At 41.9% G+C, this 15,524-nt stretch overlaps 1 protein-coding gene across 2 annotated transcripts in view; it reads right to left on the bottom strand.

The window, feature by feature from the left end:
• Window positions 1-332: 332 nt before the first annotated feature.
• NGLY1 (N-glycanase 1) overlaps window positions 333-15,524 on the bottom strand; it is a 62,238-nt gene continuing 47,046 nt past the window's right edge. The window contains exons 8-12 of one of the 2 annotated variants that reach the window (XM_065876636.1): window positions 14,484-14,594; window positions 13,256-13,420; window positions 8,215-8,400; window positions 893-1,070; window positions 333-508 (exon numbers count right to left, since the gene is read on the bottom strand). In XM_065876636.1, the coding sequence (XP_065732708.1) occupies window positions 333-508; window positions 893-1,070; window positions 8,215-8,400; window positions 13,256-13,420; window positions 14,484-14,594 (816 nt within the window). The remainder of the gene's footprint in view (window positions 509-892; window positions 1,071-8,214; window positions 8,401-13,255; window positions 13,421-14,483; window positions 14,595-15,524) is intronic. The other variant, XM_065876637.1, reaches the window with a different exon arrangement.

The raw sequence follows: 15,524 nt of genomic DNA, 5'->3' as shown, positions 1-15,524 counted from the left end.
CATCATAATCACGAATAGCATTTAATCACGAATACCTTCATTTTACTTTTAAAACCATACTTACAATTTTTAGGTTAAAATCTCATAGTGGCGCAGTAAGACTTCACTCCAAATCAGAATCACATATGGAAGGAAGCTTTTAATTCAAGGTTTCATTAGGGTCCACAGTAAAAAGATACATTTTCATGAGGGTTAACACGATGGATAGCCAACAAGGAAATATGCTAGCAGGGGGTAGAACACTGCCATCTAAGCATGCACGGAACCAACAGACTACTTTAGAACATGCTATGTCCTTGATTATTGCCAGCTTTTCTATAATGTTCAGGTTCTCAAAGGTCACTGAATTTTATAATTATCTCCAAACAATTTTCTTCAGGGTCATTTAAGCTTTGTCTAAACAGCTGGGTGTGTTGCCAAGCAACAACACCATCTCCTCTGCTTAATTCTGCTTCCAAAATAACTTCAGTGGCACCAGAAAAATCATGATAGGAGCGAAGAATTTTATCTGTTGGAGAAAAAAAAAATTAACACTTTGCTTTTGGTAAGAACATAAAGAGGCAGTTTCAGAATGCATTTGACATACCTGCCTTATAGGTAAAAATCAACCCTTAAAAAATAAATACAAATTATTCTTTATGGAGGAAATGTGTCCTCTGAAAAAAGAAATGATGTTTTCTCCTTCCATCTGTGTTTCACAATGAAAAACATCAGCCCTACTATTAATAATGAGGTTAAACTACAGGTTTTAACTTAAATTTTTTTTTTTTACTGCAACAGTGTGAATAACTCTAGGCTAAGGAAAACTCTTAACTACATCTCAGATAAGCACAATCACCCTTCAGAGTGCTGAACACACACTTCATGATTACTTCTCCCGTCAAATGCTTACCGCCCGCCAGCTCTACTTGCGCTGCATCAGATCTCAATTTCCACTGTACTGTTCCTGTCTCAAAGGTCTGGCTACTTGTCCTAATGGAAATGTTATCTACGTTGAGGCCAACTGACCCACATTCAAACTTCCAGGAAATGTAAGCATAAGACGATCCTTCCTTTCGGGTTAAATACACCTATAAAGTAGGTGGGAGAAAAGGAACTGTCAGAGATAATCAAACAGTGTAGAAAAACACATGTAGTCAAAGTCTTATTGCCACAGGAACTATGCACAAATGGTTATTTAAAACATAACTTTTCCCCACTGAAAAGATTTTTACTGCTAACAATTTTTCATTTTATTAGCAATCTTTGCGATAGCGTCTTTTGCTATGGATGTACGGTATTATTTGAATACAGGTGCCTCAATAAGTAGAGCCCTAAGGCTGCATGCTAACCAAAATTTTGGTAAATCATACTCTCTTTTAAATTACCAACTCCAGTTATTTATTTATTTTTTATTTATTAATTTTTTACATTTATTTATTTATTTTTGGCTGCGTTGGGTCTTTGTTGCTGCACGTGGGTTCTCTGTGGCTGCGTCCGGTGGGGGCTACTCTGTTGCGGTGTGTGGGCTTCTCATTGCAGTGGCTTCTCGTTGCGGAACACGGGCTTCCGTAGTTGCAGCACGTGGGCTCAGGAGCTGTGGCTCGCAGGCTCTGAAGCACAGGCTCAGTAGTTGTGGCTCACGGGCCTAGTTGCTCCGCGGCATGTGGGATCTTCCCGGACCAGGGCTCGAACCCGTGTCCCCTGCATTGGCAGGCGGATTCTTAACCACTTCACCACCAGGGAAGTCCCCAGTCCAGCTATTTAAAATGAACTTTATGATGAATCCTGCTGAAAATGAAGAGTCTTTTTAAATGCAATTATTCCTTAATGTATCTTCTTTTCTAAGCCTGGGTTTTCAGATAAGCTTTCCTAGAATGAGATGGGCCATATCCTCTAAATCAAGCAAATACCTCAGTCAGTGCTAAGCAACGGGAAAGGTTTACAAGGCTAAAAGTCCATGCTCCCCGCAAGCCTCTCTAAACAGGATGCTGCCCAGGCCTTCACCGTCAGTGCTGTGACCACCGTCAATGTCCTCCCTAAGGCGTCCAGACCGACCGCTGCCTCCAGTCCAGCTCCCTTCACAGTTTCATCCACACTCTTCAAATGTGCTGACGTGAAAACTGAACGTCCACAGCCCTGGCCCACTCACCCAGGCTTGAACCCCTGAGAACCTGACTCTTTAGTCATTTATCCCTAATGTCCAAACTCCCACAATAATCCATGCATTTCTTTGAAATAAGTCTTGAAAAAAAAAAAAAAAACGGAAAACCCTTTCCTTTGGTCTTACTGCACTTAACACTTCGGTCATGACGTTACACTCATCTTTCTGCAACTGCCTAATTAATGTTTTTAACATCCCACTGCCTCCTATGGTTTGCTGGTCTAGAACGTACAGCAAGTACCTGCCTCTTGCATGACATCCAAACTCGCAGTTTTCATGGTCCTCCACAAGTGCATCCCGCCTTGAACCGCCAATACTCCGTGACCCAAATATAACTGTTTTATTTCAGGTGTGCTTGTATTATCTAACTTAACCAAATCATAAATGCTCTGGGGGCACAGGCTCTGGATTTATGGGGTTTAATAAACAGTATTTAAGTACTAGAAACTTGCGCGCACACACACATATGTTCTTTCAGAGACAGTTAATCTACTTCTCGGGGGCAAGTAGCTGGCAGTACCGCATGAAACACACCTGCCATGGAAATGTCCAACTCCTTCCTATTCTAGCCCTCAGCCATCAAGTAAAACGTCAGTCACTGCTAGCATGCTGTGGATATGCTATTCTGCTCGGCAACCTCTACCTAGTTTTCCTCCAGGTTAAGTATGCTGGCTAATTTGAGTTTTTAGAATCAGTGAGCTGGAGACAATGAAACCGTTAAACAATCACTCTCCAGGGAAGATGACTTAAAACTCCTTAGACCAGAAACACATAAAGCGCCTGCTGCTGTCCCGTACAACCATCCCAGCTGTCTGCACGGTCACCTGCCCCACTCGGGTCCCGGGTACCTCACCCTAGCACCTCGGATGCGTGTGTGCCTCCTGCTCGCTCCCCCGAGAGCTGTGTGCATGGAGAGCCTGGGCTCAGGGCTGCAGCAAAGCTGCCAGGGAGCTGTTAGTCTCACCAACACTAAACTCCTGGGCACCTAGGGATTATCCATAATGTAATTACTCCTCCAGAGGAGAGGCTGGTAAAGGGGGCTACCTGGGAAAGAAGAGCCAGACAGAGGGGTCACTGGAAGAAAGGTGGTGGGAAGAAACTGAAAGACAGGGGGCAAATATATTTATGTCTCAATACCTGTCTTCTGTGTCTTGTGTGTTTTCAGAGCTCAGTGGCTTCAAATGCCCCCCTAAAAGTGTGGGCATATAAAATACGATAGGCTGAAGTCAAGCTAACTTCAAAGTTCTAGTTTACCCCCAAGAACTGCCTTAATTATATCACGTGAGTCTGGGCCAAAATTTTTTTCTTCTTCTTCTTTCTTAAAGCTTCTAATTTTGAGATATGACAGAAAAGTCTTACAGGTACACAAGGAAAAGCAATACCTGATCACAGTAGAAAGTGAAGACAATCTAATTAGAACTGTTTTTAACTGTCACAGAAGGCTTATAATGGCTGTTGAACATGTCTGAAAATTGCTTTTTCTAAGACTTACATTTTTCAGTCCTGAAGGCATCAGTTTTTACAACTCTAAAACGTTAAAGGATAGGGTGAAATCCATCATTGAATTCTTAGATGTTTAAATAAACCTTTAAGCATACTGTGAGAAAATAAAAGTTCTCTTAGGCTAAAGAAACAGCGTATGGAGATAAAGCAGACCCTATTTATATTGAAAATTCATGTCATCTTTTGGACGCAACATATTCTGTCTGTAGCACTTCAACCAACTTATTTAACTCAGCATTTTTAGAGACTGTAGGATGTTACTATGGGAACTGAGTACACTATGTATACTCAGTTCCATAGTATACTATGTATACTCAGTTTGGCACTTTGAAATGTACCAAAACATCAGGATTTACATAAACCTCCAACTGTGGTCCTGTCCAGGTGTAAAACCAACAGAACCGGCAATTAAAATTTATTTAGGAGAAAAAAATACTTTATAACCTCTCAAACAGGCAACTGTTTGCTCTAAAGGGGAAAAAAAGCATTTTTGTAACTGTTGATCGTTCCGAACTTCTTGATTTACCTTCAACAAATGTTTTGCCTGTTGGCTTTTTTAATTTGTACGTGATCCACCCTGGCCCCTCTCTGGCATCTGTAGACAACGAAAGCACATCACACACAACCTGTGGGGAGGAATGAGGCCAGTGCATCTGTGGCTTCAGATCTCAGTTATACTGCTTGCCATGCACCCTGCTGAAACGGGTCCTGCGGGTTGTGGCTGCAACCACTACCCTCAAGACTGTGAACAATCTGCACGTCAGCTTCTTTCCCTATTTCACATTCTTGGGAAGATCTGCACTTCAAGATTTTCTCATCACATGAGAAATACGCCAGGCTGGTTAGCCGGCTGTTATGGTTTCCTGGAGGTTCAGTTTGCACTGCACTGTTTGAAGCTGCTCTTTAGTACACACTTAAAATTCTCATTCTGCCGCGGCTGCTGAGATGAACTCTGAGTTCACAGCGCAGTCAGTCATTCCTACAGATCTCCAGCAGAGCAGCTGTATTTCAAGAAACCCTAATCGAATGCTAGTAAGCTGCTCTGGCTCATGAATCTTATTTTTGGTTATTCCAATTTTTCAACTGAGGTCCAACGTGAACACTGTCAGTTCCCACTGTATTTACATCTTTCCAGACTATGCTTCCTACTTATTCCATCGGTGGCCTCTGGATGGCCAGTGTGATGACGGCCCTCCTTTGCCTGAACTCCTGCAAGGTTTCCTATTGCATAAGTGCAAGGTCATCAAAGTCCCTGGGGCCTGACAACCGTTCACCCCTCCGGCCTTATTCCCCGCTGCTCTCCCCGCGTTCCCGACTGCTTCCTCTTCTCTGAAGGTGCGGGTGCTTCCCGCTTCTGTGCGTGTGCACACTGTTTCTCACGCCCCTCTCTGAGAAACTCCCCTCTGCCGCCCCCTCGGATATCATTTCTTCTGCCGGGCTCCGGCGTGAGGTGCAGCGGCTCTTCCTCGTGTGTCACACACGGGCCCACGTCCGTCCAGCACCCACCTTGCTGACCGAAACAGCTGGTCCACGTGTCTTCCTCCTACACAGGCCTAGCTCACCTTGGGTGCACCTCGTAACTCACCACTAGGCCCTAAGTGCCGAGCACAGAGTATGACAGGGCACACGGCTGCCATATGGCTGAAGGGGTCAATTCCTGACATCACGCCGTGCGCCCGAAAGGGCTAACGTGACTCTAGTGGCATTGAGAATGACAAAACTGCTCAAAACTGCAAAGTACTGAGGAACATCCACGGGGCACAGTCTGAATGAACAGAGCTCCTGTGGTGCTCGACGTGGTCCTCGGGTGCCGCAGAATTTATGCCGTACACACTCAAGCGCTCGTTCTCACATCCACCCGTCTTTTTTATTAAACATTTGCTACGTATCAGGCACTATGCTAGACATGTGAATATTGAGCGCACAGAAGTGAGTAGGAAAGGACAAGGTCTCTGCCCGGGCAATGTTTACAGTCCGGTAGGAGAGAGTGTAGAATAAACTTCAGGAAGGGGAGGGGCATGATGCCACGAGTCAATACAGGGTAAAAGGAACCAGCTGGCCGGGACTGGACGGAAGGAGGCTTACTTAGGTCCTAAAGATAAGAATAAGTTAGTCCCACAGAAAGGAAAGAAACGAGGTTCCACGGGGAGGGGGGCAGGGCAGCGCATGCAGAGAGCCAGGGGGCAGCCTGGTGGTGCAAGGTGAGGGCCAGACTCAAGAGACCGGAGCTGCTTCTCACCCTGAGAGCACTCAGTAACGAACGGGGTTCTGAAAACGTTCTCCATGCTGTAGCCAGAAAAACATCTTTGAAGGGACCAGGGCAATGCAGGGAGACTAGTCAGGAAGCCACTAACATCACTTTTATCAGGGTGTTATTACTTGCCTCCTAAAAAGGAGACTCTTGATTGAGCTTTTTATGTTCCCTTCAAATCCAGACACCACTGAAGTGTCTTTGCTAAGGAGTAAAATTCAGAGAGCCTCTGTGCTCCCGGGAGGCTGCCACTGTGAGAGCGTAAGGTTCTGTTCTAATCACCCACAGACGGGCTGCACGGGACCCACCGTGACTCCAGCGTGGCGATTACTGAGTGGAATGCGCCTCTAGTTTTACCCGAGTTAGAGAATCCCTAGCGAGGGGCGCCCTCGAACAGAACGACAGAGGTTGATTTAGGCGAAAAATTCATGTTTTAAATGGCGACATATGACTTCGGAGCGATTAGCCTCTACAAGCGCGGTTACAATTCCAGCATTCTTCTTCATTTAGTAGTAAGTATTTTAACCGGGAATGGATTCGTTCGGCTTTTTGAAAAATGGGGCCCCTCGTAAAAGCATACGAAGGCACAAACTTTGCTTCAGTAGGCTCTTGTTTCATACTTAATGGCCCTCACACCTCACTTGCCTTACGTAAAGCCTTCTCACACAACACTCCGGCTCCGGCCACGACCGTCTACTCAGAGGTCTGGAAGCGAGCCCTGCCCTGCACGCTCCGGCCCTGCCTCGCGAGCACCTACTCCGCTCTCCGCGCGCAGCCCCAGCGGCGCCGGCGCTGTGGCGCTCTGCCAGCCTCCCGGAGTCCCCATGGCAACGCGCTGGCGTCCTTGTTACAGCGCCCTGCCGTCCTTGTTACAGCGCCCTGCGTCGTGGCTGCTCACGCTTCCTGGACTGTGAGGGCCGACACCGGTGGCACCTTCACCTGCGCGTCCTCGCGGTGAGAGCCGTGCCGGGTACAGCAGGCGCTCGGCGCGCGTGTGCCGATGAGCAAACGCGGGAGCAGGACGCGAGCAGGCCACACACTAGCCCTGCTCCTCGGCACAGTGCTGTCTTCTCCACCAGGCCGGTGGTCAGGGCGCAAGGCATGCCTTGTCTCCAGTTCAGCACACGCTAGTCCTTGGGTAAACGCCATGTCTGTCCTCTCCTGCTTTCTGTTCAGAGCAATTCTTCAGGTAAGGTTGGTTTTCCAGAAGAAGCTCATCCTCTCTCATCAGCGAGAAGAGTCAATTACAGATACACATATCTTGAAGCTTTAAATTTTATCTTGTATTACATTTTATGCCCTTCCTTAACTAAGGAAGAGAATTCCTCCATCTACAATCTCAATAAGCCTACAAATCATTCTTGGCTTAATACAAAAAGATGGTCAAAATAAGCACCAAGGTAAGTTCAGAACAAAAACCTATGGCGGGGTGGTGGTGGTGGTGGAAGAAAGCAGGGACCTTACCTTTGTATGTCCTCTGTACTCTGATTAATGGCTGGTACAGTGATAGGCATGTAGTAGATGCTCACGAACACCAGCAGCTGTTCATCTGTGACTCACCTGCTAAATCTACTCACTATGTCTTACAAGTGAACAGCTTCTCACTCTTCAGGGGGCAAGTTAAAGCTGCCTATAAGCTCATTCACTCCAGTGAAACCCATCAATAATATGGTCAGACCTACTGAGGTCACGTGAGTTGCTCTGAGCTTGTTTTTGGTGTGTGTGCCTAAGGGGGAGGGCAGTCTAAAAGCAAAGCCTCTTATTCCAGACAACAAGTGACAACAATGTACAAGTTGGTATAATGAACTACTACAGTCACACCATCCATTTCTCCCTTTATCTTTAGGAAACAGAGAAGAAATAACCAATATCGCCGCTCAATCATCGACATTCTTATGAAACAGAAGCGTGTTAGATGGTTAGCTCTTGGGACTTTGGACTAAATGGGTTACAGTCCCTAAGAGCCTGCCCGTAGCAGGCAATCAGTACACATCTATGAAGGAAGTGGATAACAGTATACTCTACATATTCATGCAAAAACTAGTCACATGAGTTGGTCATACACTTGATTATTTTTCCCCATGAAAGAATTAAATTCGGCCTCTTTGATGAAAATGGATACTTTCTTGATATAAACACAGAGATTTCAAATGGACATTTCATTAAACAGAGAGCAGGATCTTCTTTTACAAATTCAAGCATTACTAAAAGTAATTCTGATATCCGTTTTCACATTATGCACAGCTGAAAAATGAAGCCAATCTATATTTGTTTAAACAACGACTAAAGTTTTAAACAGCTTCATGCATTACGTTACCATGTTCCAGTCTGTTTCAACTTTTCTGAATATGGATTCCATTCTCCACACACCATTCTCCCATCCAGAAATGGTTTGGTTATTACTTGAAATGCGGACATAATGATTTTTTACTATATTATAGCAAAGGTGGAGCTGTTTAGAAATCTTCTCGTTTTCAGAGGGGATGAACAGGGTTTCTTTACTCTTAAAAAGAAAGCAGAATTAGCTTTTCAACATAATAGAAAACAGATACATAGAGAGGTACTGCTATGGATAGTGGTTAAGAGATTCCTTCAACTTGAAAATGAAAAACTGGTGCCATTGGAAAATCTGGAAAATATTTTACAGATTAAATATGAACAGGATGATGCTGACATAGCACCAAACATTACTAGACAGAAAACAAGAAATATAAACTGTAGCTGACTTACACTTTTCGGATTTTGTGTCAACATGACTTCATTTCCACCACCACGTCTTAATTGGATGCTGCAATCCTCTCCTACAGCTGATTTCCCAGCTTTCAACTCTTCACCTCTCCACACAGTCATCAACGTGATCGTTAAAAATGTAAATTGGGACACATCACTTTCTTTTTTTTTTTTTTTTTTGGCTGCACCACATGGCATGGGGGGACTTTAGTTCCCCGACCAGGAATCGAACCCATGGCCCCTGCAGTGGAAGTGCGGAGTCTCAACCACTGGACCCCCCGGGGAAGTCCCTCACCTTCCTGCTTAACTGGCTCCACTGACCTCTCACTGCACAGGAACGCCACACCTCTACCAGGGCTACCAGGGGCCACGTGGCTTGTCCTGTGCTCCTTCTCCAACCAGATCCCACGGCACCCTTCTCTGCGGTCTCTTCACCCGCACCGTGTTACTTCTTCTTTAGTTCCTCACAAAGGCCCAGCTGCTTCCTGCCATGGGGCCGTGACACATGCTGTTCCCTCCGTCTGGAATGCTGTTCCTTCTACTCTCCAGCTACGTGATTCTTTCTCACCCTTCAGGCCTCAGCCTAAAGCCGTTTCACCAGGGTCCTTTCTTGATGCTCGAAGACAGGACAGTGCCTGGGACGTATAGCTGGAAACAATCTTCTGCACATGTGAAATTGCTACAAAAACGCCTGTTTCACCTTAAAATTCCAGGCAAATTTTGCATTCTATTACAAAATAAATGTTTATTTTAATGTAAAACAGTCGCCTGAAATCACCGGTTGAATCTCAGGTTTGAGGAAGAGGATGTATTTGTCCCACGCCTGTCTGTGGCACCGACACAACGTCCCCTCCCGCTCAGATGTGAGCATAGCAGCGTGTGGTGTGCGGGGCTGGGCTGCCCTGTGCACTGCAGGCTGCTCGGCAGCATCCCTGGCCCCTCACCCACCAGATGCCAGTGGTACTGCCCCTCACAGCTGGAACCCCCCCAAATGTCGCTGGACATTACAGATGTCTCCTGGAAGGCAGTCATCCACTGTTGAGAACCACTGCTCTAGTCTGTATCAACGTCTTGATTCTAACTAATCAATTTACTAATCAATCAAAATAGTAGGTGATGCTTTCCTGTTAAACATTGGGAACTAGGTAGTACACAATGTAAAAACTTCAAATGTACAAGGATCAATAAGTAGAATATAAAACATCTTAGAGAGGGAAAGAGAAAAATATTTATAAATGTATAAACAAGATAATTCCCTAGCAGAACCTGGATAAGGTTAAAAAAAAAAAAGGGCAGTTTATTATTTTTAGAAGGTGATTTTCTAACTATGAATTAGTATACTACACTTTAAAACGAGCATGTAACAATACTTCTCAATTCTTCTCTTCTCTATCAAAGATATTTCAGAGTGCTGACATAACCCAGATGGAATTAAAATATTAAAGTAGCATTGTCTACCATTTTACCAAGGATAACTAATTACCAAAGGGAAAAGAAAAATATACGTTATTGAATATATCATATTTCATAATTTCTTTAAAATATAAGATTAATACAAAACTTCTCTTTATGAAAATATCACCAATGTTTCCTTCTTTTTCCAACCGATTTCAAGATACAGTTCCCTAATTTTTTAGGACAGACTTTTAAAACAAACATCTATTTGTAAACAGGAAAATGATTTTTGAAATCCACGGCCCTAATACGGTCTCCAATAATTGAGAAATTTAAAAAATGTTCATCAGGGAAAACAATCCGGGCATAGGACCCAATTCATATTTTTAAAGTTTAATCAATGTATATGCCATGCGAGAGGAAGCGCACTCATCCACAAAAAGAAAAAGCGAAGACCTAAATACCCCAATTTTAAACTGAACACAGCTGTGAATTACATTAGCTCTTTTCAATTGGCTTCATTTAGATTTAGACTTGTAACTTGCACTGCATCAGCAGTGATCTGAATTATTTGTTGAAATTAGATCTTGTAATTGTATAGCTGAACCAACACTTCTAACTGCCAGCTAAAGATGATGGGATAAATTTAAAAGTAAACAAAGTTTACTAGAGATGATTCTCCCCTTCGGGACATATTCCTTTATTAGAGAAATGAGGTGTAACTGGCAAATTTAGAAAAAGTAGATATAAAACTTTGTGTGGAGCTGTTTGATACTTCTACTGGGATGGATTATTTTCCTTTCAAGCATTTTTCATTGCTTATCTTCTTAGACGTTTATATTAAACACTTTCTAGTGAGTCAACTTTAAGCTCCCTAAGAGCAAAGGACAGTCTATTGTACTTAATGTCCATTACAGAGCACACCGCTTTAATGCTAGTCCCTAACTCTAGAAATTACATTTCCATTGTTCATTATTTAATTTTGGGAGACTAATCAAGTGATAATATCTTCAAATAAGTTTGACTATATAATAGTACTCAGAGCAACAACACTTTCTAGCCCAAACCAGATGCAGGCAAGTATGTAATAAGAAATACACATTTTCATCCGCTGAATTACCCAGGTTCTATTATTTTTCCCACTTTATAAAGTTTTCCTAGCACTGAACAGGACTTCACAAAAGAGGATATCCAAAAGTTTAAAGAATGGGACTTCCCTGGTGGCCTAGTGGTTAAGAATCCACCTTCCAACGCAGGGGACGTGGGTTTGGTCCCTGGTCGCGGAACTAAGATCCCACATGCCGTGGGGCAACTAAGCCCGTGCGCCGCGCTACTGAGCCTGAGCGCCCCAAACTACAGGAGCCCACGCGCCGCAACTAGAGAGAAAACCCACGCGCCACAACTAGAGAAGCCCACGCGCTGCAACGAAGAGCCCGTGCACCGCAACAGTAAGATCCCACATGCAGCAACCGAAGACCTGACACAGCCAGAAATAAAAATAAATAAATAAACGAAAGTTTAAAGAACAGACATTCAACTTCATCATTCAGCACCAAAGTGTAAATTTAAAATCGGAAAAAAAAAATAGATATATATGTACGTATAACTGAATCACTTTGCTGTACACCTGAAACACAACATTGTAAATCAATTATACTTCAATAAAAAATAAATAAATTTAAAAAAACCCTATGTTTTCCAGGAAAAAAAAAGTAATTTCTTACTAAAAAAAATAATAAAATCACAATATAATACTATCACTACTATATACCACCAGAAATGCTAACATGAAAAAGACAGACAGGCAACTATAGGCAGAGCCGTAGAAAAGTCTCATTTACTGCTGGGGAGGGTGTAAACCGGCACAACTACTCTGGGGAACTGCTCCGTGGCATCCACTGAAGCCGAACATCCTCACACTACCGCTGCGATCCAGCCATTCTGCTCCTGGGTAGGCACCCATCTGAAACGCATACACATTCACTGAAAACATGTCTGTGTATGTTCACAGCAGCGTAAGTTTTAAAAAGCTGAAGTATAGTTGATATACAATATTGCGTTAATTTCAACTGTACAGCAAAGTGGTTCAGTTATTTCTATATATATATATTTTCAGGTTATTTTCCATTACAGGTATTACAAGATACTGGATATAGTTTTCTGTGCTATACAGTGAACCCTTGTTGTTTATCTCTTTTATACATGGTAGTGTGCATCTCTTAATCCCATACTCCGAATTTATAACCCATTCCTCTCCCCTTTGGGCAACCATAAGTCTGTTTTCTATGTCTGTGGAGTCTGCTTCTGTTTTGTAAATAGATTCATTTGTATTATGTTTTAGATTCCACATACAAGTGATATCATGTAATATTTGTCTTTGTCTGACTTACTTCACTTAGTATGATAATCTCTAGGTCCATCCATGTTGCTGCAAATGGCATTACTTCATTCTTTCTTATGGCTGAGTAATATTCCATTGTGTGTATGTACCACATCTTCTTTATACATTCATCTGTTGATGGACATTTAGGTTGTTTCCATGTCTTGGCTATTGTAAATAGCACAGCAGCACAATTTTAAGCCAAAATCGAGAAACAACCCAAATACCCAATAGTGATGTGGATAAATTACACTATATTCACGCAGTGGAATATTATACCACAATGAGAAAATAAATGTACTATAAACATGCAGCAACAAGTGTGAATCTCACTAAATAATGTTGAGACACAAATCATCCACAAAAGAGTACATCCTGTATGATTCCATTTACATAAAGCACAATAACAGGCAAAACTAGTCCATGATATTAGAAACCAGGAAAAAGGTCACTCTTAGAGGTGAAGGGCAGTAGCTGGAAGGGAACTCGTATCTTTCAGACACCTGCTTGTCTGACTTCTTATTCTGGTCACATGAGGAACCACAATTTGTGAAAATCTGTTAAGCTGTACACTTACAATTAATGCGTCTTTATGTACTTTAGTCATAACTGCCCTAGAAATTTACGTAAGGTAACAACAGAAAAATCCCATTTTAAGTGCTTTGCTAACTCTTGTATGTAATTATACTACATCAATCTATTATTGGTGCTCTTCAAATGTTTACATTTTTTTAATAATTACCGTGCAAAGTTCATTGAAAGGTCGTGGCCAACCGTGTTTTTCTGTACCTAAAGGGCACAGGACAGGAAGTGGTAGAGTGAGAAGGTTATCAGGCTGTAATGAAGTAAATACCTCTGGATCCGTTTCACCTCGGGCTACTCTCCACGCCAAGGACCCAGATATCCTTCCTCCAAGTTCTCCAGGCTTAGGGCTTTTGGGAGATATAAATTCAACAAGCTCCACAATGATCCTCTGGAGAAGTTCTTTTCTTCTGTTTTCTGACAAAGATATCTGCCTCTGTAATGCACGTTTAAAAAACTGTCATTAACGATTAGGGGAATGCAGAGGTCCATCTCTAAGTATGAATATAATTAAGACATTTGTATTTTAACAGGGTCTTGGAAAGAAGTAACCAACTTTGTTTTCATACATGCAATTTTGGAAAATAGAAAGGACACTGTGGAAACAAAATACTTTTACAAATTTTATGTTAAGAAATCACTGAACACCCATATCCAACTTCCCATGCCCTTTACTGGCTTAAGTTTAAACAACTGTCCTGCTGAGAAAGGCGAGGACAGCAGGGAACAACACACACACACACACACACACACACACACACACACACACACACACACACCCCAACAGCTGTCTGAATGCAACACAAAACTACAAAGGTATCCCGACCTGAAGAAGCTAAGATCCCAAGGGAAGAAACAAACTGAGGGGAACTGAACTGCACCTCTTCTCCCTTCCAGGCATTTGCCAATCATCAGATGGCCCAAGGAGCCAAGCTCAAGACAGGTGAACGTGCTGAAACACTGAATCTCAACCACTAGAAGGGGATCTGCCCTATTCTAATTGCAAAATAAGATGTGTGTGTGTGTGTGTATATATATATATATATAGTAAAAAAAATTTTCAGTACTACCAAAGGGGTATAAAATCAAAGCTGAAACTTCCCTCTTGGACCCCCCAGTCCTCTTCCCAGAAATACTCATTGTTAACAACTTCCCGTGCCTTGTTCCAGAAATCTCCCTACGTGGACAAGTGTGTGGGTAATTATATTCACGACATAATTACTTTGAAAAATAAGGCAACGTATTTTTTATGTCAACTAGTATATATATGGAAATTTTGTTTCACTGAACTTTGAGATGTGACAAATTTAAGCCAAAAAAAAACCCCACCTCACAATACTTAAAACAAGTCCTCAAAAATTTTAATTTAAATATTTAAATATTTTTCATAGTAAAATAATGCTACTACTTGAAGAACTTCACTTGGTTAAAAATTGGCTATTCTTGATTATATAATATTTCAAAGGTCCTCTGAAAAATGCCAAATGCCCATCACATACCTGCTTATTAAGTGTATTAATAGTTTCTCGAAGCAACTCTTCTTTAATTTCAGTTCTTCTGGAGATTACCTCTTCATGTTTACAAGAATATCGCCAAGTGACATCAACCACCTCGAATTACAGGACAGAAATATTTAATAAGATTACAACCATCAACATTAATTTGCTAAATACCTAGAATGCATGTAATTCTTAAATAGAATTTTTAAAATGCCGTCCTTTGTTTAACATTTTAAAACCTGTGGGAAAAAAAATCGAAGAGAATATGCTTTTTATTCATTTTCTAACCAGTACACTTCCAAGAAAGACTGTGATTAGGAGATAAAAGTTTCAGAACATTTAGCTGTTTATAACTTACCTACAAAGCCGATTTCGCAAAATTCAACAAATAAACACACTCCATTTTTATTGTACTGAATATATAAATTATATATAAATATATTATAGAACTGATTTTTGACAAAGGTACAAGGCCAATTCAGTGGAAAAGGATAACTTTTTCAACAAACGGTGCTAGAACAATTCACTATCCATATGCAAAATAATGAATTTCAATTCACACCTTGGACTATCTACAAAAATTAGCCCAAAATGGATCACAGACACAAGTGTAAAACTAAAAGTATAAAACTTCTAAAAGAAAATGCAGGAGAAAATCCTTGTGGCTCGGGCTAGGCAAACATCTCTTAGACATAACATCAAAAAGCAAGATCCACGAAAGAACAAACTGATAAACTGGACTTCATCAATTTCTTCTCTTCAAAAGTCACTGAGAGAATAAAAAGACAAGCCAGATAGGGAGAAAATCCTTGCAAAGCACATACCTGAAAAAGGACTTGTATTCAGAATGTATGAAGAACTCTCAAAACTCAAGAATAAGAAAATGAACAACCCAATTAAAAAAAGAAAGGGCAAAGAAGAGAAATGGATGACAAACAATCCCATAAAAAAGATGCTCAGTGTTGGTCCTCAGGGAAATGCAAATGAAACCACAACGCGACACCACCGCACGTCTCCTAAAAAGGGCTAAAATGAAAAAGT

The sequence above is a fragment of the Phocoena phocoena genome, chromosome 4 (assembly GCF_963924675.1).
Source record: "Phocoena phocoena chromosome 4, mPhoPho1.1, whole genome shotgun sequence".
Taxonomy (NCBI): domain Eukaryota; kingdom Metazoa; phylum Chordata; class Mammalia; order Artiodactyla; family Phocoenidae; genus Phocoena; species Phocoena phocoena.
Note: the sequence above shows the minus strand (reverse complement) of the source record. Positions and strands in the feature narration are given on the sequence as shown.